Source organism: Sus scrofa, chromosome 1 (assembly GCF_000003025.6).
Source record: "Sus scrofa isolate TJ Tabasco breed Duroc chromosome 1, Sscrofa11.1, whole genome shotgun sequence".
In the NCBI taxonomy this organism is placed as follows: Eukaryota; Metazoa; Chordata; class Mammalia; order Artiodactyla; family Suidae; genus Sus; species Sus scrofa.
In genome coordinates, this window is record NC_010443.5 from 113,970,346 (window position 1) to 113,992,199 (window position 21,854).

Genomic DNA, 21,854 nt, shown 5'->3' on the forward strand with positions numbered 1-21,854 from the left:
AATCATTGGCATGCCAGGAAAAATAGTCATCGCGTTTACTCTCTGGGTCCATTGGAGGCTATAATTTTAAAAATTGAAGTTATTTTATGAAAAATTTAGAGAAATGAAAGTAATGAGGTAGAAAAACAACAGAAGAAGAATTTAAACATAAGAAAACAAGTAGTTTATATTTTATTGTTACTTCTGGTTCCTGCAGTTAAACTACCGTAATGTAACTCTATTGAAAAGTTTGAAGGCTTATAATTAAGAGCATTGTCATCTTTTATTCCATAATCACAAAAACATTTTCATGTTTCGTTTTATAAATGTTAATTAGATTGATCAATACGATGAACTTTTTTTTTTTTTTTTTTTTTTTTTTGCTTTTTAGGGCTACCATCCACAGCATATGCACACACCCAGGCTATGGGTCCAATCGGAGCTGTGTCTGCCAGCGATAGCCACAGCCACAGTAACACCAGATCCAAGCCGCGTCTGTGACCTACCCCACAGCTCACGGCAACTATGGATCCTTAACCTGCTGAGTGAGGCCAGGGATTGAACCTGTGTCCTCATGGATGAGAGTCAGCTTTATTTCCGCTGAGACTCAGTGGGAACCCCAAGTTAGGAAGTTTCAGTCAAATAAATGAATAAAGGGAATAAGGAATATTGACAAGACCCATTCTCCCCTAAATCTGGTAATACTCTGGAAGTGAATCCTTAATGAAACTAATTTCTTAATTTTTTTCTTTTGTTATCTTGGAAATCATATTGTGTTTCAAAGGAGTATGCAGACTTGATGAGTTGTGAACTGTTAGGAAATTTGTTAAATGGGGTGAAAAGAGAACTAGATCTGGAGTCCAAGAACTATAGATCTAATTTAGGCTTAGACATAATTTAGTTGTGTTTCTTTGGGTTGAGCAGTCCTGGAAACTGTGGTTAATAGAAAGAGCTGCAGACTTTGAATCAAAGCCATGGTGAGCACGTGCTTCTTCAGACTTTTAACCTCCCTTAACTTTTTCATCTTTAGTAGAGAAAATAAAATCCTTCCATTACGGTTGTGGTGAGTATTTAATGAAGTACTAGAGACTGTTGATCCTGAAGGGCTGGAACTCTTCGTCGTCTCTGTCTCTTCTGTGTCTAGAAATATCTATGCATTTATTGAATACATTATACAGGTGAAAACATTGTTAAGCATGTTTACAGATTTATAGTAAAAATTGTAAAATGTTATGCAATTACAAGGTCATTGTATTTGTGCTCAGTATGTTTGTCTTAAGTGCTTTTACAGGTTTAAGATCTTTTTCCCCCTTTATCTCAAAAAGCCTTCAGGGAAAGAAGATTCCTTTAACATGGGCTCATTGTTGTATCAAATCAAGGAGAAAGCAAAGCTTTGGAATAATTTAGAACCTAATATTTAATAAAAGTGTAGGAACTATAATCAGTTAACCTTGTTGTCTGTGATTATTAAAATGTCATTCAGTAGCAAATCAGTTTATCATTGTGTTTGTTCGAAACTGACTCATTATAAGTTCAGAAATTTTTATTGCTGTGCCATAAATCTTATAGAGTAAAATATCTTTGTGTATTCTTTGAACTTTCATAGTCCAAAAATATTAGTTTGGATTTCTCTCTTAATGTCAATAATTTTTTTTTAAATGTCTTAACCTAGGTTTTCCCTCCTCCTTTAACTCCTATCTTTCAAATCTTTTGAGAAATTGACTTGAATAGTTTCTTAAACCATTAGTTTCTTTACCATTTTAGTATGATCTTCATTTCCTATATAAAAAACCAAGGCTCTTAAGAAATCTTGGAGAGACAAATTTGAAAGTTATAAGCCTTTTCCCTTTGCTGAGTCATATAGCTTACCTAGCAAAAAGAAAGCAATCTAACTTGGATTTACGCATGTAACTTGTTTAACTCACCATTTTGGTTTGGTCACAGTCATTGCTCAGTTTAGGATATGACTGTAAAACAGACAAACACTTATTCCAGCACCCTTCAGGTTTCCTCTTGAAGTCATTTATACTTCTGACAGAGAAACTATTATCTAAGTCTGGGTAACCGTCAGTTGATCCACGATTTACCTTTTTGGGAAATTGGCCAGAGCTTTGGCATAATAAATACCTCCTCAACCTCAGTGTATGGTTTGTATGTTTGTGAGTCTCTCTGTCCTTGCCTCCCTATTTGACTCTCACTGGAGAGGTAGGAATTTATATTTAATCTTTGGACGCCATTGAGATAAAAATATAAAGGAAATTGCTGAATTGGGAGTGAGGCTGAACTGCAGAAAGATAAAGGCTTAAGAGTTCCTGCTGTGATACAGTGGATTAATGATACAGCTTGTCTCTGTGATGTAGCAGGTTTGATCTCCAGCCCAGCATGGTGGATTAATGGCGTTGCAGCCACTGTGGCATAGGTTGCAACTGCGGCTCAGATTCAGAAACTTCCATATGCTGAGGGTGCATGTGGTTGAAAAAAAAATTATCAATGGTCTCTTGTGACTCTTCAAATTCTCCACTGTAATTATATACCAACAAACATACAGAGCAAGTATTGCTACTGTGACACTTACATATAATACCATTGATCGGCTTCCTGTCACCTGACTCACAGTTCCCATTCTCTTGCCTACTTCCTTAGATTTTTATTAACAATGAGTGGCAGAACTCAGAGAGTGGAAGAGTGATCCCTGTCTATAATCCAGCCACAGGAGAGCAGGTGTGTGAAGTTCAAGAAGCAGACAAGGTATGTTCATCTTAGAAAAAATTCTTTATGAAATACCTTCAGCCAACAAAGCACTAAATCTCTGCTTTCCAGGCATCACTACTGATGTTCATTCATCGCCTTTTTTTGGTTCTTCCTTTAATTGTAGCGTTACCTCTCTCCACTTGTGCCTCTTCCTCTCTAACAGGCAGATATAGACAAAGCAGTGCAGGCAGCCCGCCTGGCTTTCTCTCTTGGTTCAGTGTGGAGGAGGATGGACGCTTCTGAAAGAGGACATCTGCTGGATAAGCTTGCAGACTTGGTGGAACGAGACAGGGCCATCCTTGCAGTAAGTAGTCTAAGGAAACATCAAGTCTTTACTCCAAATTTACCACTGCATTGAAATTTAGATTCCTAAGTCCTTCTGAATATATGTGAAGCAGACCTGAGGAACAAGCTAAGGAGTGCATAATACACATGAAACATGGGAGAGGTTTTGGATTCAGATGGGGAAGTGGAGGACCAGCTGAGTATCTCTTCTTACTGAATTTTGAAGAACAAAACCATAGCTTCCCATGACTGCTAAGGACCTTCCTGCTTTCCTTGCCGCCCTTCCTCCCACCCTCAACAAACAAAACAAAAACAGTCAAGCAACAGGACAGTTACCACACTGCTTGTAGGATAGCAATACCAAATGATTCTTTTGGCAAACAAATAGGGCTAGTTTTACCTCTCCAGAGTTAGCCTCTCTTGGCTAAAGAAAATCCTTCAGAAGTGGAGGCTGTAATACAGACCTCTCACATACTTCTGCTCCCATTGTTCTGTCACTTCCTAGGACTAAGAAAGGAGAGATGAAAGGGGACAGCAACTTTGTTTCACTAAAACCATCATTTTCTCAGATAAGGAATGTCCCCTCACCTAACTGTTGTTGTTGTTATTGCTATTTTTAAAATAAAGATCAGGTTTTTTTCTCTTTTGTCTTTTTAGGGCCACACCCATGGTATATAGAAGTTCCCAGGCTAGGGTTGAATCAGAGCTACAGCTGCCAGCCTACTCCACAGCCACAGCAACTCAGGATCCAAGCCAAGTCTGCGACCTACACCACAGCTCACGGCAAACCAGATCCTTAACCCACTGAGCGAGACCAGGGATCGAACCTGCGTCCTCATGGATACTAGTCAGGTTTGTCGCTACTGAGCCACAACAGGAACTCCAAGATCAGTTTCTTAGAGAAAACAGATTTCTTGGAAACTAGAACCATTTGGGAATGCCTTTGCTGTACACCAAGGATCTCCACCAGCACAACCCACATTTGATCAGTTAATATTTAGGGCATCCTTGTTCAGTCAGGGTATTCACGCCATGCGTGCTGTACCCCACCGTCTGCCTGGAGAATCAGGTGGCTCTTGGGTTTGCTTTGGGAGAGGGAAGCATTAGTACCTTCCCACTGTCACTCCCACCATGGCTGTTCCTCCTGCCATCCCCTCAGGGGTCTGTTCTCAGTATGGAAACAAAATCTATCCTTTATGGAGGTAGTTTGGAACTCTGCTGTATATAACATTTCCTTATTTCTAAAACTTTTTTCAGTTTGGTACTTGAAGAAATTTTGTTTTCAATAGTGTTTATACATATTGGGAAAGGTGTTTGTTTGTTAGTGAAATAACTCCTTGGAGAGTCACAAGACAGTGAGCACATTAAAGACTGAAAACCCTACTCATTTTTTCTCAAATCTATTGGAGCCTCAACACTTTTTTTTTCTGTCTAACTTATCGATATTGTACAAAACAGAATTCTCTGGAATACCTTGGAGGAATGCTCGTCTGTGTGCTGTCTCTTCACCAGATTATGATTTCTTTGAAAGTGAAAATTGTGTTTTGCTCCTCTTTTTGTAACCTCAGTACAGAGATAAATGCACTTAAGTGGTGAAGGGGAACACATTAATGGTCAGTAAGTGTCTATTTGAGTTAAATCTATACAGTATTTATAACATTAGACTAGCAGTATTTACTAGATGATGCTGTAGTTAATTTCTGCAGTTATCATTCTTATGCCACAAAATTCAAATGCTGTCCTTTTTCTGAAATATGTCTCACTGCGGTCAAGTCTTTTTTCCTATAACGCCTAAATAAAATCCCTAAGCCATGAGAGGAGTGAGGTTTTTTTTGTTTTGTTTTGTTTTGTTTTAACACTCCCAAGTCATTAGAGGAGTGAGGATTTTTTGTTTGGTTGATTTTTCTTTTCTTTTTCTTTTTTTTTTTTTTTTTTTTTTTTGGTCTTTTTAGGGCCGCACCCACAGCATATGGAAGTTCCCAGGCAAGGGGTCAAGTCAGAGCTGCAGCTGTCTATCTACACCACAGCCACAGCAACTCGGGATCCAAGCTTCATCTGTGACCTACACTGCAGCTTGTGGTGAGGCCAGATCCTTAACCCACTGAACGAGGCCAGGGATCGAACCTGCATCCTCCTGGATATTAATTTGGTTCTTAAACCACAGAGCCACAGTGGGAACTCCTGAGAGGAGTGAATTTTAATGAGATAGCCTCTGAAGTGTAGGGTAGCTCCTGACCAGAATACTGAAGTTAATACTGCACCCAGGTAAACACAATAGAAAATAAACCTAGGGCTGTCAATTCTAGGTGAAGTTAGCTTGTATGAGCCACTTAGAGGGATGGGCCATTTAGGTGGCCCAGATTCTGGCTATTGACTCTACTTCAGTCTCCACTGTCTAGACCTTGTCTGTACCAGCAACATGGGGAATGTAATGCTCATGTCATGGACATATAATATTCTAAAAAGAACTGAGAAATAATTTGGCTCCCTTTAATAAAAGTTAATAGGTCATGTGATATTTTTAATTGAGTTCCTTCTTATACACAGAGTAAATAGATAAATTGCACTGTAAATAACAATATTTTTGTGTCATTGAATGGAGAATATTTCAATTTTACTTTTGTCAACACTCAAATTTAATTTTCATACTAGTATGTGTTATAAAATGTCCTTGAAGAAAAGGACATGAGATTATAAACATATGTATTTGTTTATTTGTATATATATATATTTGTTAAATTTGTAACACCATTAATATTTCGCAAGTCAAATACTCTTTTTTTTTTTTAATTTAGGGGATTTTTTTGTCTTTTTTTTTTTTTTTTCTTTTTTGGGCTGCACCTGTGGCATATGGAGGTACCCAGGCTAGGGGTTTAATTGGAGCTGTAGCTGCTGACCTACTCCAGAGCCACAGCAACACCACATCCTAGCCATGTCTTCGACCTACACCACAGCTCACAGCAACACCAGATCCTGAACCTACTAAATGAGGCCAGGCAGCAAACCCGTAACCTCATGGTTCCTAGTCAGATTTGTTTCTGCTGTGCCACGATGGGAACGCCTCAAATACTCTTCTTATTTCCGTGTGTTCATTTGTAATTCTTTTTATAACGGTTTTACTATATTTAAGAACAAGGCATTAAAATAATGATATTTATAATCTAAAACTGCTTAATAACTCTAACTCTATTTTAATTAAATGAACTAAGTTCTTTACTCTTAATAGATAATGGTTGTGAACATAAATATTTACAAAAAACCAGCCCTTGAGTTGTTATAGTCTGAGCTTCCCCAGAGGAGATCCTGTTTATTTGGTGGTAATAAATAAACTCGCTGTGCACCGTGACTATTCCATTTCTCAGCAGGGGTCTTGGCAGCTGTGGAGAACATTTTATATTCTCATCAGTTGCATAAAAGCCCATGTCCCTGCTCCTCTTTATGGATTCGGATTACTAGTGTAGACTCTGAAAAATCCCCACGCAGCTCTGATCATTAATATAACAGAAGCTGGTTTGACAGTCAGAACACTTCTTTATCACCAGTTGTGTTTATATGTTGGGAGAGTGGTTACTGGAAACACCCACACAGGCACAGGAACACACACATATGTATTCATTGTGGTTTTTCCTGAAAACTAAATGGGCAGTACTAAACATCTTCTCATTTGGGAAATCAGAGTTGACCAAGTATGTATCAATGTATCATTATTCAGATACACTTTTATTCCCTCTCTTCCTCTTTTTTTTTTTTTTTTTTTTTTTTTTTTTGCTCCAGAAATTATTTAGTGTATCACTGGAAAGTTTTCTCCATTTCTTTTCCTACAGACCATGGAATCCCTAAATGGTGGCAAACCGTTCCTGCAAGCTTTTTACGTGGATTTGCAGGGGGTCATCAAAACCCTTCGGTATTATGCAGGCTGGGCTGATAAAATTCATGGGATGACCATTCCTGTAGGTATGTAAAATCTGAGTACATTGAAAAAGGGAAACATGAGGCTCCACCCAAAACACGTTTTTACCACCAAACAGAAACAGCAGTCACATGGAATATAGATCTGAACACTACAGCAGCTTTACTCAAACAAAGACTGAAACGCCTTATGTCACTAATCTAACACTATTCCTGTGTCAGTATGTAGACAGTCCATACCTAGGAGCAGGGGTGAGCCACTTACATCAGTAGGTCAGTGAGCTAAGGAGCAGGTACATGTTTGTCAGCTGCAAAGTGCTTAGTGCTGTGGTAAGTTAGGGGCTGGGAGTTTGGAGAGGCTTTGGTACTCTAAAATATTAATAGTTGTTTTCTCATAGTGGTGAGATTATGAATTATTTATTACTTATTTTTCTTTATTTTCTGTATTTCCTATAATGACCATGAATTACTTTTTACAATTTGTAAGAACAACCGCCATTCTGACAATTTTTTTTTCTTTTTTCTTTTCTTTTTTTTTTTAAGAGCCAGGTTTGGAGGCAAAACCAGTAACACAAAGCAAAGATCTCTATAGGAGAGTTACAATTAGGTGCTAAGTCGTGTGGCTCAGCTTGTCAGCGCTGTAGCCCTTTAAAGGAAAGGGAAAGTATCCAGACTAAGTCAGCAGACAGGTCTTGGTCTGTGCATGAATCCTTGCTGTAGTTAATACCAAATGAAATGCTTTCATAGCAGCCCTGAGGGAAGGCACTGTTATTAACATCCTCATTGACAGAGGAGAAAACAGGGGCCTAGAGATGTTAAAGAGTTTTCCTGATTCACGCAGGGAATAAATGATAGAGATATCATGACAGGAAAGGCACCAACTGAAAGAGCTAGGAGGATATTGGCAATGGAGAATAGACATAAAGAAAGAAAATGAGATCCTACTGTATAGCACAGGGAACTACATCTAGTCACTTGTGATGAGAGTGATAGAGGATAATGTGGGGAAAAGAATGATATATATACACACAAACATATATATACACATAGTGTGCATATATATGTATGAATGGGTCACTTTTCTGTACAGTAGAAATTGACAGAACATTGTAAGTCAACTATAAAAGAAAATGTAAACGTCTTAACAAAAAAAGAAAAAGAAAATACATGTTTGTGAGTGGCTCCTGGATGCTGCTAAGTAGTGTGCCATGTACTTTACCCATGTTCTCTGGAAAACAGTCTGCTTCCCACGTGCATACTAGGAAGAGTGGAAAGTGATGCTGGAACTTTGGTTCCCGGTTCAGGCTTTCCCAGGCTGAGAAGCTTGGGTTTACCAGAAAGGGGGGTGGTTGGCTGATAGTGTAGATGGCTTAGAGCAGTGCTTCTCAAACTTGAATGTGTGTTTATATCACCCGAAATCTTCTTCAAATGCAGGTCTAGGGTGGGACCTGAGATTCTTGTTCCTAACCAGCTGCCAGGTGATGCCTGTGCTGCTAGTTCTCTGCCTTGAGTAATGAGGAGAGGATACAGAGACCAGCACCATCCCTTGTGACGCCTGGTTTAGCAAGAAGAGAAGTCACAGTGAGAGGGGAGAAGGGATGAGAGATGAGACTTCCAAGGACTACTCTAAAATTATCTCCATGAGTGATAGTGACATGTGGAGTGTTAGTCTTTGGACAATGGGTTTCTGGTTATGGGACTCTTCCCTGCCATCCAGGGGTTTCCCATGGTCAGCAGACTCAGAAGGCAGAGACAATTGCTATCAAGAAATGTCAATCTTAGTTCAGTCCTAGCTCAGGGATATTACAGAACCACTGTTCTCTGGGGTCATTGGTAGCATTGAGGAGTGACTTCAGTGAGGCGGAGTCATTGTTCATATAGCAGTCCTGTGAAAGAGCCTGAGAATCAAAACCTTTGTCAAAACAGAGCATATATCAGCATTTTTAGGTTGACCTCTCCTTTTTCAATGAAGAAAGGAAATCATCAGGATCAAAGGCCCTGGTGTTTTTGCTCTCATCCCATCTGGCATTTCACTGTTAAGGCAACAAGTATATTTTAGGTATTTAAACAGCTTTTCAAATGTTTTACAAATATCTTAGAAATAAGGTGAAACAGAAGGCTATACGTGTCAGTCTCTGTTTGGCCTAACAATATCTTGGTTTTTCTTTTGTCTCCTTAGGAGAGATGACCTTGATTGATTTGAAAAAAGGTTTATTGGATTTTCTGATAATGTTTGATACTTTACTGTAACTTTATCTGGCAGTAGAAGTGGTTGCTCTATAAACCTCACTGTTTTCATCTCATGTTCTTTGGAGATTCCAAGGATGTTGACTGCTGTAGGAGTTAGAAATATAGGGCTTAGAAAAGACTTTCACAGCAGTCTCTCCTACCTTTACCCTATGAAAGGGAGAAAAAGTAGAGAATTCTCTTAAATGCTAAGTAATCCTCGTTTCCCTAATTTTTCCTAAAGTGCACTGAGAGGGATGCCAGGATAAGGGACTCTCCAGGGATTCAGGTCTATAGGCATAGCTCATAGGAAGCTGGGGGTCTGGGATATCAGAACTTTTTGCTGCAGTGTCTCAAGCAGGGGAAGGAAGGATGGAAGCAAACGTGGACTTGTCTGCTTTCCTCTCTGTCCCAGGTTCACATGTGTTTGAACATACCTGTAGGCTACTGAGAATTCATCTCACAACCCCTTTGGCTAGTTCATTGCTTAGGCAATCTAGTTGCTGAACCAGAGGTGTCATGTTGGAAGACCAGGGAAAGGGAGGGTCAGCATTATTCACTTATTTATTTTTAAAGTTGTTTAATAAATCCATTTGTGCTTTGTCATTTGTAACTTCATAATTTAGCATCAGCTTGATTTTTGTCTCTGTATTCCTGGCTTTTTCCAGTGAAATCTGGAATATAAGAAGATTGTTAGCCTTTAACCACAAGGTCTTTATTGTGTTACATACATTCCCTGTGAAATATCCTAATTTTGTTTGAAATTACAAAGGAATAATGTACTTCATATTTTCATAGCACTGGAGTGTGTTTCACCTACATCATCTTTATGATTCTGGCTGTGATCCTGTGAGATAGGTTAGATTTTAAAATTGATAGAACATTGTAAGTCAACTTTCAAAAAAAAAAAAAAAAGGTATTGCACCTATTTTGCAGATAAGAAAATAAGACAGGAGGGCTTAGTGTCTTGAACAAGGTCACATGCAAGTAGGTGGCAGGCCTGAGATTCAAATCCAGGTCTCTTTCTGCCGAAACCATTGTAGACCCTCTATGGATTGCTGCTCAGCAGGGCAGGAAGAGGCCAGTCACCTTAGTGAATTCTTTAACCCTCTGCAAGTTTTTAGATTAACATCCATGTGATTCTCATTTTTCATGATAGTTATGTTCTGTAAAGTTGGCGTAGACACTGAGTTAGTAAACACTGAACCATTGCTCCTAGAGGAAATACAGGGTTGGAAAGCACAGCTCTGTCTGGTCACCCATAAAGATAAACCCGAAAGTTTTTTTTTTTTTTTTTTTTACGTATAAGACTACTTTTTACATTGAAGCACACTCCATGGTGCATCCAGCTTAGCATCCCTGATACTAAAGGATAAGAATCAGGAAGAGTGGTGAGAATTACGCTGCTGTTGTCTCTTGGACTTCTCCCCGTCAGGAAGGCTCGGCAGTCTGCCTCCGAATGGGAAGAGACCTTCCTTCATCTGCACTACCAGGCATCAACCTCAGTCTCTCAATCATCCCCTCATTCCTTCCTACATCCGTTCATTCAGCAGACCTTTTTTCTTTTTCTTTTTTTTTTGAGCACCTGCTGTCTCAGGTCCTGTGTTCAGCACTGGGGTTACAAAGTTGAGTAAGTAAGATGCCCACAGAATAGTAGGGAAAACTAGCCGGCAGCTACACTATACTGAGTGTATAGTATGGAAGCACGGAGTTGAGTGGAACTCTGTAGGCTAGTCATCTCACCCAGTGTCAAGGCTTCCTGGAGAAGGGAGTGGAATGTACACAGTGATACCTGAAGGGCAGGTAAGTGAACAAGGAGGTGGTGGCATCACCAGAGGTGGTAATAGCCTGTGTGAAGCATGGAGGGAGGAGGGTAAGGTGCTGGTGGATCTGAAGTATATGCACATTTAGAAGACAGCGGGGCTCTGGGCCTGGGGAAACCATGCCAGAAGTTCTATTTCACAGAAGAGGTGAGTCACTGAATCATTTAAGTAAAGGAGTACCTTGATCGAAATTGCATTTTAAAATTTTATTTACTTATTTATTTATTTTTGTCTTTTTAAGGCCACACCTGTGGCATATGGAGGTTCCCAGGCTAGGGGTCGAATTGGAGCTGTAGCCACTGGCCCACAGCCACAGCAACTCCAGGTCCAAGCCCCATCTGCGACCTTACACCCCAGCTCACGGCAATGCCAGATCCTTAACCCATGGAGCGAGGCCAGGGATCGAACCTGTGTCCTCATAGATGTTGGTCGGATTCATTTCTGCTGAGCCACAACAGGAACTCCTAAAATTTTAAATTATTAACAATAAATAATTAAAGAAGAGAGATTTTGACTACATAATTGATAATCAGTTGGAGAGAGCAAGTGTGTACATTTCCCCCTCCTCCTGAAGGGTAGCCTCCCTCTGGAATAGTTGGGAGAAGGAGAAAAGGCTTGTGGCCTAACCGCTATGGAGCCATCCACTAGACAACAGTTTCTGCCTCTGAATTGAGAGTGTCTCCCATCCCTATCCACTACATCCCACTCAAGGCCCGCAGTTGGATGTTATTGCAGAATCATGCAATATTAGTTTGATTCACAAGAGTCTTAACGTTTTTCCCTTCACAACATTGTCTGTTATTTCCTGCCATGCCTCAATGGAGCCATTCTTTCAGATCATAAACCCTATGCCTTGACCGTTCTGCTATAGCATATCCTAATTACAGTGATAAATAATCATTATTATGATTTATTGTACACTTTCTTTGTGCCCATTATAATATCTCTAATCTCATAGCAACCTTCAAGGGGAAGTAGTTTCTTTCCCCATTTTGCTTATTTTTAACCTATATCAAAACTTTCTCATCCTCTCATGTCCACAAACTCCTTGTGATGGAGGAAGGAACGAAGTTTATTTTCAGTTTGCTGAAGGAGAAATGGAGGTTAATTGATTTCCATTACTTGTGATTTTTCTCTGTAACAAGTGTTTTTATTGATTTTGTGATATGTAAGCAGAGAATGTAGTCCATATGTCAAGCCAAATTTTGACATAAAAATGGCCTTATGATACATTAGCATTTAGAAAAGGTTAGAAAGCTACCCATGCCGTTTGTAATTATTTATCCATTTCACGCCCTTCCAGCTTTACCTGTTAAAGAACAGGCTAAAAATGTGCAAAAATTCTAAGGTTTTGCCTTCAACAGCTTAATCTAAGTTAGTGTTGTCAACAGAGAACACATATGGTGAGATCTTATTGTTCATTCAGAATGAGAATTAGGAGCTATTGCTCTGCCCACTGAAGAAGAGCCCTGGGTGGGTAGAGTTATCTGAGTTGCTGGTGACAGGAGACGGTAAAGACTTCTTCACATGTAAGTAACCTCTCTGAGAGGCTGAGGCTAAAGAAGACCTCAGGGATCCCTAAGGCTGGTCTCCTCATTTTTCAGACAAAGAAATATGAGGTCCAAGCATTCTCTTGTGGTGCAGCATTGTCAGTGCAGTAGCCCAGGTCATCGCTGTGGCACAGGTTCAATCCCTGGCCCAGGAACTTATGCATGCCATGAGCATGCCATCCCCACCCCACCCCCACCCCCAAAAAGATTGTGAGGTCCAGAGAAGTAAAGTAACCTTTTTTCTTCAGAATGACATAATGGACTAGTAGTTGGGCTCAGATATCTTCTTAACCAACTCAGGAACATGTAGTCTAACTTCTGAGATACTACCAGCAGACTCTTGGGAGAAGTAGTATTGACACCACTGTACTTTACTATAGAGTCTCCAGTGTTTGTATAGGCATTTATAGAGTTTATTATTATAACTGTGAAATGTTCAGTGAGGTCTGTTCAGTCTCAATACATAGGAATCTGCTAGGAGGACATAATGGACTAGTTCATTGTAGTTGATCTTTCTAATACCAGAGTCACCAAAAGAGTTGCTGGTTCTTGAATGGTAATTGTTTATACAAATTAGAGATTAGAAGATGGCCATCCATTCATTGAATTCTTTTACAGATTTCTGTGTTATTAAAAATACTCATTTTTTTAGTATAACACAGATATAAAAAGGATGTATAACAGATATAAAATTTGCAGCAGTTCTTGAAACACTCTTAGTGTTGTAATTGGGAGCTATTTCTTGAGGTCTGTGTTTGATAAATTTCACCTCGATTTCTGGCACATCTCAGATTTTTCTGATTTCACTGACTATACATATTGGCTAATCACACTCTATCTAGTTTTTGTGTTATGGATTGTATCGGTGCCATACATTCTTATGAGTATAGTAATTCTACAAAAAAATTTTTTCAAGCAACTATAAAATTTGCTTTAAGAAGTAATGTTTACTCTGAAGGAATAATCCAAATAATTAAATTATTCTGGTTAACTAAGTAATTGCCATCTATCTCTCTGGTACAATTAAATGAGCCCGCATCAGAAAGCATGGAACAGTGGCTCAACATTCACAAATATGGAAGAGGCTTTTCTATAACTCATCTCTAGGGTTGTAGACTCAGTATAATTCTAGAGATGCCTCAGTCTATACATATTCAATAAAAGTGGATCCATAGCTTAACCAAGTTTATAGTGAAAAAGTTTTTAATTTTAATATTTCTGAATTCTTCATTAAGGATGTATAACACAGATATAAAAATACATCAGAGAAGTTGTCTTTGGTTTGTCTTTTTTTCTTTTTGCCTTTTCTAGGGCCACACCCGCAGCATATGGAGGTTCCCAGGCTAGGGGTCTAATTGGAGCTGTAGCTGCCAGCCTACGCCAGAGCCACAGCAACAGCAACATGGTATCTGAGCCGCGTCTGTGACCTACACCACAGCTCATGGCAACACCAGATATCCTTAGCCCACTGAGTGAGGCCAGGGATCGAACCTGCAACCTCATGGCTCCTTTTTGGATTCATTTCCACTGTTCCACGGTGGGAACTTTGTCTTTCGGTGTGTCTTTCGGTGTGTCTTAAACTCTTTTTAAGAACAGTTTCTATTACTCTCTATTTTTTACTTTTTTGAATGATTTTTATATTTTCAATTATATGGTTTACTGTGTTCTGTCAATTTTCTACCGTACAGCAAAGTGACCCAGTCGCGTGCGCGCGCGCGCACACAAACACACACACACACACACACACATACTTTTTCTCATATTATCCTCCATCATGTTTCATCACAAGTGACTAGATATAGTTCCTTGTGCTATACAGCAGGATCTCATTGCTTATCCACTCCAGAGATAATAGTTTACATCTATTAACCCCAGACTCCCAGTCCATCTCTCTCCCTCCCCCTCCCCCTTGGCAACCGCAAGTCTGGAACAAGACAAGGATGTCCATTCTCACCACTTTTATTCAACGTAGTATTGGAAGTCCTAGCCATGTTTTTTACTCTTTTGAGTGAAATGGAAAAGAGGCTGAGAGGTGAAAAGTCCTACACACATGATTTAGTATTTCTGTCCTGATGTCTCTTCTCTTTAGTTTTCGGCACCATAGTTGTATTCTAACTTGTTGCCTCAGAATGTGACATCCAGAAGATTATTTGATATTTTCATCAAATGCAGTCCATTCTTGCTAAGTCTGAGCCTTGGTTGTAATGCCTCATATTTGGTAAGAAGACCTAAGATCATTGTAGCCTAAATTGAAGTATCTGAGTTTGGATGGAATTTTTTTTTTCTACATCAAGTTAATAAACTTTATAGCACAAAGCTAGAGAACAATGATTTAAATCATCTTGCCATATTTAGAGAGTATTGTTAACATGAAAGATGGGGAAATGGGCTATAATTTTCTTTTAAGCATAGAGGAGTACTTATTATTTATCATCTTAGATATAGGAGAGAGAGAGAGAGAGAAGTAACCTTGGAGTCGACTCATCCTGGATGAAGAGGGACTCAGCCCTGGGCACACCCACCTGAGAGGAGGGCTATTGCTCTGTGGCATTCCCTTTATAACATAATATACAGAAGTGCCCACATACCACATCCTCCAAGAACTAGCCTAACCATTCACAAAACAGTTGTCTTCCAACCCCCACTCCATCTGCACTCCTTTACATTATGCTCTGATTCCATTGTTCGTGATAGCCATCTCAATCCAACACCTTATTTACAAAAAAGCCTTTAATATGTTTCTAAGGGAAATAAACTTGAAGTCTGATGATCCAGATTCAAGCCCAGGAACCACAACTCAACAGTTATATCACTTTAGACTTAACCTTTCTATGCCATATTTTCTCTAGCTATAAAATCCTTATAATAATACACAGGAAGTGAGGCAAAAATGTGAAAATATTTGTAAGGTTCTATAGGTGTATATATGTTTTTGTTCTTATTTTCCTGTTTTAAAAGTGTTAAAAACATTGTTTAGGTTCTTCTCCATTTCAGACTCCTTTTAGGCAAATCAGTAGTTATCAGGGAGGCAAAAAGTAAGTAGGAATGGAATCAGCAACTGTAGGTTGTCATCATACCCATGGACTTCCCTTTACCCTGACTGCTTGGAATGTGCCGTAGATCAGAGGCAGCATTAGGTCCCACCCAGACTTAAGGATTCAGAATCCTCATTTTAACAAGATCTCTAGGTGCTTTGTATACACATATAATTTGAGAAGCACCATATAGCATACCATTTAGAACTGGTAGCTTGTGAGATTATTCTATAGAAAAGGAAAGCAAAACCACAATGAGGGATCATCTCACACCAGTCAGAATGGCTGTCATCAGAAAACCTACAAATAAAAATCCTGGAGAGGGTGTGGAGAAAAGAGAACCTTCACCTCAAGTGGTGGAAGTGTAAGTTGGTAACAACCGCTTTGGAAAACAGTATGGAGTGTCCTTAAAAAACTAAAAATAGAGTTCGTATGTTCTAGCAGTCCCACTCCTGAGCATTATCCAGATGAAACCAAAATTCAAAAAGATACACACATCCCAATGTTCATTGCAGCACCATTTACAATGGCGAAGACACGGAAGCAGCCTAAATGTCCATCAACAGAGGAATGGATACAGAAGATGTGATGTGTGTGTGTGTGTGTGTGTGTGTATAATATATATAGTATGTAATATGTATAATATATATAGTATATAATATGTATAATATATATTGTATATAATATACATAAATATATGTATAATATGGTTATATAGGTATGTGTATACATATATATAATAGAATATTACTCAGCATTTTAAATGTATCCAATAGCATTTTACTTAGTTCTCTTTGTTTTATACTTTCAGAAAACTATTTAAAATCTTGAGATGCCTCAACTTTTAACTCAATTAACTGTTCTATATATAAGTACATATCAATATTTAACACTTAGTATTTTCCAGTTTCCAGGCTCCCCCCTCTGTCTCTTCCCCACCCTCCACTGCCAGTACTGCATCTAGTGTCATAAACTTGTCCTTCATTTTTCCCTTCAGGTTCCTCTCATCAGTACTGTTTTAGTGTCTGGGAACCATCCGCATCTGGAGAAACCCTTTGCCAAGTTTTCATACACAGTTGAATAGGAACCATCAAAAAAATAGGTTTTTTCAAGTTATATCTACTTCTTGCTGCCCCCAAGTTCTCCCTCTGCATTCTTTTCTTCTAGTCTGACCTCTCCGATAGTGACCGTGTTCATTTCTTTCAGATGGAGATTATTTTACCTTCACAAGACACGAACCCATTGGAGTGTGTGGACAGATCATCCCGGTGAGTGGATCTCCTCACGGCTCATATTTATTTTCATTTGAAGCAGTTCTCTTAAAGATACATAAAACATGGACTTCAGCAATGTGTGTTTTCCATTACTGGGGGAAAAAAAAACTGAGCTCATGTTGTTGACATATCTTTAACAGCCTCCCTGCAAATGCTTATTTGAACAGGTTAATAGGGTTTCAGCTCCGTTACCAGGAGTTGAGTTCTCAAGTCATGGAATTCTCATGATTAAAATAAGCAAAGCAAAGCAAAGCCCTGTGTATTAATAACCTTCCTTCGGTTATGGATGTCTGTTCTGCTTATGGAAAATTAATTCTTTGTTATATTTGCTTGTTTATTTTTTAGAACTGTGACTCACCATTTTTCCAGGCATATTGTTTTATAAGGTCTTTCAATCCCATTCTTTCCCACTGTTTCTTTTCACCAGAATCTAGATAGAAGACTCTACAGAAGACACGGCAGTACAATTAACATCACAGTCATAATTGAAACCATGCCGGGCTGTTGTGTGTCTTGTAAAGGGAAATAGATGTAGTGTTCAGTGTTTGGATTGAAACATTAAACATTGTCTTTTTTCCCCGTCTCTCTCATACACAGCCTTGGCACTATACAAAACATCATCGAATCTTCTAACATGACTAGCTAATCATTCTGGCAAGGATTTCAGAGGAGGATCAATTTAAATTCTCACAGTATAGACAAGAATTTTTCTCTTCTCAAAATATAGGAGAATGGGAGGTCCCCGGTGACCTAGCAGTTAATGATTCAGCATTGTCACTGCTGTGGCTCAGGTTTAGTCCTTGGCCCAGGAACTTCCACCTGCTGCAAGTGCAGCCAAATAATAATAATAATAATAATTAAAGATAGTCTTTGGCTTTGGGAGCCAAAGATTTTTGAGAAGTATTAATATTTTAATGATTGCAAGCTCTGGATTATCATTCTGAAATTTATTACAGACTGAAAAAGGAAGATGAGAGATTTGGTTTAAGTTCTTCTGCTCCTAAGCCACCCAGGGAAATCCTACTTGGATCAGAGCAGGGATGAGGTCTGTCACTTTAATTGCAGGAACTCAAACCTATTGTTACGGCCCTTCCCCAGACTCTCGGAGCTGCAGCTTTCACTGACAGGACAAGAGCTGCTTGTCAGCCAGCTCTAGCTCAATTACTGCACTCTGAGATTTATATACTGTAGATGGAATTAAAACATTGCTGTGGACTCCCAAGTTTATAAACAACTAAGGGGAAAAGAAATTGGGTGTTTGGTGAAGGCAAGACACTTGTATATTTTTGCAGGCTTGCCAGGGCCAGTGAGACTCTTTCAAGGATGGCAGCTGAGATGCTTCAGGCAGAAACACATTGTGGTCAGGGGCTGAAGCCAGGGGACCAGGATTTCTGTTTTCTTTCTTAATGAAATTATCAATGACACCTGATAGTACTGAGATTCAGGCCTACACTTATGACGATACAAGCTTAATATCCTTTTTAAATCAGTTTAAACCATTTTAGGCCTCAGACTCAGATACTCACATATATTCTTAGTCTCTGTTAGCTTATTTCGCAATGGCAAGGAGACAAACTAAAATTTTGGCATACTCACCAGTAGATACACTTCATTTTTGTAATCATGTGTTTTGTGACAACACATGTATATAAAGAAAAGGTGCTACTTTGAAATAATCATTGACCTTCTAGGTTTTCCACTCTGAAGCGCTTTTAAACCCAGTCTTAAATCCTGGTATAAAATCACAAATGAAGAAAAAGTTTTCATACACACAAACTTACTGGAACTAAAGTCTAACTTTAAAACCATATAAAATAACAATGAAAAACCAAAACAAAGACTCCCTTTTCACTGTGAGATTTTTTTTTTTTTCCTGGATAGCTAGAAAATAGTACTTTGCTGACCAGAGAGAAAGAGATTTTCAAGGTCAATCCTATTCTGTTCTTAATGAAGTAATTAAAAAATCCAAACATCTATACTCTGTGGTGGAACAAGATTTATGTTGAGGACTAGTCTGAGAAATCTGAGAAGTCACAGCTTGAAAACAAAATAATGGAAGAATATTTTTCCATCTATCAACCTTGAGTTTTTCCTTTTCAGTGGAACTTCCCCCTGCTGATGTTTGCCTGGAAAATTGCTCCAGCTCTGTGCTGTGGCAATACAGTAGTTATTAAGCCAGCAGAACAAACACCACTCAGCGCGCTCTACATGGGAGCTCTCATCAAGGAGGTAAGGGAAACTGACTTCGGGAGTACAGTTGGGGCCTACTGGAGCATATCTGATTTAATGTGCTTCATCAGCTTTCACAAGCCACGTTTCCTCCAATTCTGTTTTGTTAGGCTGGCTTTCCACCAGGAGTCATCAATATTTTGCCAGGATACGGGCCAACGGCCGGGGCAGCAATAGCTTCTCACGTTGGCATAGACAAGATTGCGTTCACAGGGTCTACCGAGGTAGGTGCCTGAGAAACCATAGCTTGAAGAACAGTGCTGCAAGTGAGTAGAAGGTTTAAGAGAACTGAAAATGTTACTCATAGGCTGAACACCAATAGATCAGTGAGTACCCAAGGTCTCTCAAAGGGCAGCATTGGTATCATAGCTAGAACACTGATGAATGTCGCAGTAAAGGGGTACATTGACCATTTTATGCCACAGACCTCTGAGCTTTTTGGTATGCCATTTGTGTGGAACCTGTTCCAGAGAAACAAAACTCTATTGTATTTTGAAATAAAAGGAACACATCATCAGAGGCAAAAACAAACAAGCAAACAAATTGTCCCAGAAAAGTCTGTCCTAGAAGCTGGTGTTCTGATTACTTTCTTGAATCAAGAACAGTAATGACAGAAGCAAATTAAGGTTGGATCTGAATTAATCTCTGGTAGAAATGAAAATGGCTTTCTCTTCTCATTGTGTCATCCAATCCTGTAGATGCAGCTATATGTACCCATGTGCCATAAGGGGTGATACAGAGTAGAGGTCGGCAAACGTCCTGTAGAAGGCCAGATAGCAAATATCATAGACTTTACCAGCAATACGGTGTCTGTTGCAACTACTCACTTCTGTCCCTGTGGTGCAAAGTAGCCATGGGTAATGTATAAGCTGAACACAGCTACAGGCCCGTAAAACTATAATTAAAGATACTGAAATTTGAATTTCATGTAACTTCTACAAGATTAAGATATTAACCTTCTTTTGATTTTTATGTATTCACTTTTTATTGAGGTATAGTTGATTTACAATATTGTATTAGTTTTCAGGTATACAACACAGTGATTCAAAATGTTTATAAGTTATGCTCTATTTAAAGTCATTATAAAATATTGGCTGCATTCCGTGTTGTACAGTATATCCTTCTAGTTTATTTGTTTCATATATAATAGTTTGTACCTTTCAATCCCCTTTCCTCATCTTGCCCCTCTCCCATTCTTTCCTCCCACTGGTGACTGTTAGTTTGTTCTCTGTATCCGTGATTTTGTTTCTTTGTTTTATTTCTTATATTCCACATATAAGTGATAAGTGTTTATCTTTCTCTTTCTGGTTATTTCACTAAGCATGATAGCCTTCAGGTCCATCCATGTTGTTGCACATGGCAAAAATTTATTTTTTTTATTGCTGAGTAGTATTCCATTGTGTGTGTGTGAATATATAGAACATATTTTTTATCCATTCATCTGTCAGTGGACACAGGTTACTTCCATATCTTGTCTGTCATAAATAATGCTGCTATGAACATTAGGGTGCGTGTGTCTTTTTGAATTAATGTTTTCATTTTCTTCAGATATATAGCCAGGAGTGGGATTGCTAGATCATATAGTAACTCTGTTTTTAGTTCTTTGAGGAACCTTTATACTGTTTTCCAAAGTGGCTATACCAATTTACATTCCCACCAACAGTGTACAAGGGTTCCTTTTTCTCCACATCCTTTCCAACATTTGTTATTTATGGTCTTTTTGATGATTAGTGATGTTGAACATCTTTTCATGTGCCTATTGGCCCTCTGTATGTCTTCTTTGGAAAAATGTCTGTTCAGGTCTTCTGGCCATTTGTAACAGGTTGCTTGTTTTTTCTTTTTTTGGGTTTTGTTTGCTTTTTAGGGCCATACCCACAGCATATGGAAGTTCCCAGGCTAGGGGTGGAATCAGAACTACAGCTGCCGGCCTACTCCACTGCCACAGCAACGCAGGATCAAAGCTGCGTCTGCGACCTACACCACAGCTCACAGCAATGCCAGATCCTTAACCCACTGAGCGAGGCCAGGGATTTAACCTGCATCCTCATGGATCCTAGTAGAGTTTGTTAACCGCTGAGCCATGAAGGGAACTCCCAGGTTGCTTGTATTTTTGATATTGTGTTTATGATCTGCTTTATATTTAATATATCAATCCCTTATTGGTCATATAATTTGCAAATAATTCTCCCATTTAGTATGTTGTCTTTTCATTTTGTTAACAATTCCTTTGCTCTGCAAAAGCTTTTAAGTTTACAATTAAGTCTTGTTTATTTTTGCTTTTGTTTCCTTTGCCTTAGAAAACAGATCCAAAATAATAATTTCTATGATTTATGTCCAACAATGTCTACTTACACTTTCTTCTAGGAGTTTTATGTTTCTGGTCTCACATTTAGGTCTTCATTTTGAATTTATTTTCATATGTTATATGAGAAAATGTTCTAATTTCATTCTTATTCAAGTAGCTGTCCAGTTTTTCCAGCACCACTTATTAAACAAATTGTCTTTTCCCCATTGGCTATCTTTGCTTCTTTTGTTATAGATTAATTCACCATAAGTGCATGGGTATATTTGCGGGCTCTCTATTGTGTTGCATTGATCTGTGAGTCTGTTTTTGTGTCAGTTTTGTACTGCCTATATGACTTTTGATGACTGTAGCTTTGTTGTATAACCTGAAGTCAGGAGCATGATACCTTTAGCTCTGTTATTAAGATTTTTTTTCAGACTATGTGGCATCTTTTGTATTTCCTTACAAACATGAAGATTATTTGTTCTGGAGTTCCCATTGTGGCTCAG

The 21,854-nt window shown here is 38.8% G+C and overlaps 1 protein-coding gene across 3 annotated transcripts in view; it reads left to right on the forward strand.

The window, feature by feature from the left end:
* ALDH1A2 (aldehyde dehydrogenase 1 family member A2) overlaps window positions 1-21,854 on the forward strand; it is a 104,338-nt gene that overhangs the window by 37,624 nt on the left and 44,860 nt on the right. For all 3 annotated transcript variants that reach the window (XM_021094606.1, XM_021094598.1, XM_021094609.1), the window contains 6 exons: window positions 2,623-2,727; window positions 2,894-3,034; window positions 6,840-6,969; window positions 16,765-16,826; window positions 18,933-19,061; window positions 19,172-19,285. In XM_021094606.1, coding sequence (XP_020950265.1) covers window positions 2,623-2,727; window positions 2,894-3,034; window positions 6,840-6,969; window positions 16,765-16,826; window positions 18,933-19,061; window positions 19,172-19,285 — 681 coding nt within the window. The remainder of the gene's footprint in view (window positions 1-2,622; window positions 2,728-2,893; window positions 3,035-6,839; window positions 6,970-16,764; window positions 16,827-18,932; window positions 19,062-19,171; window positions 19,286-21,854) is intronic.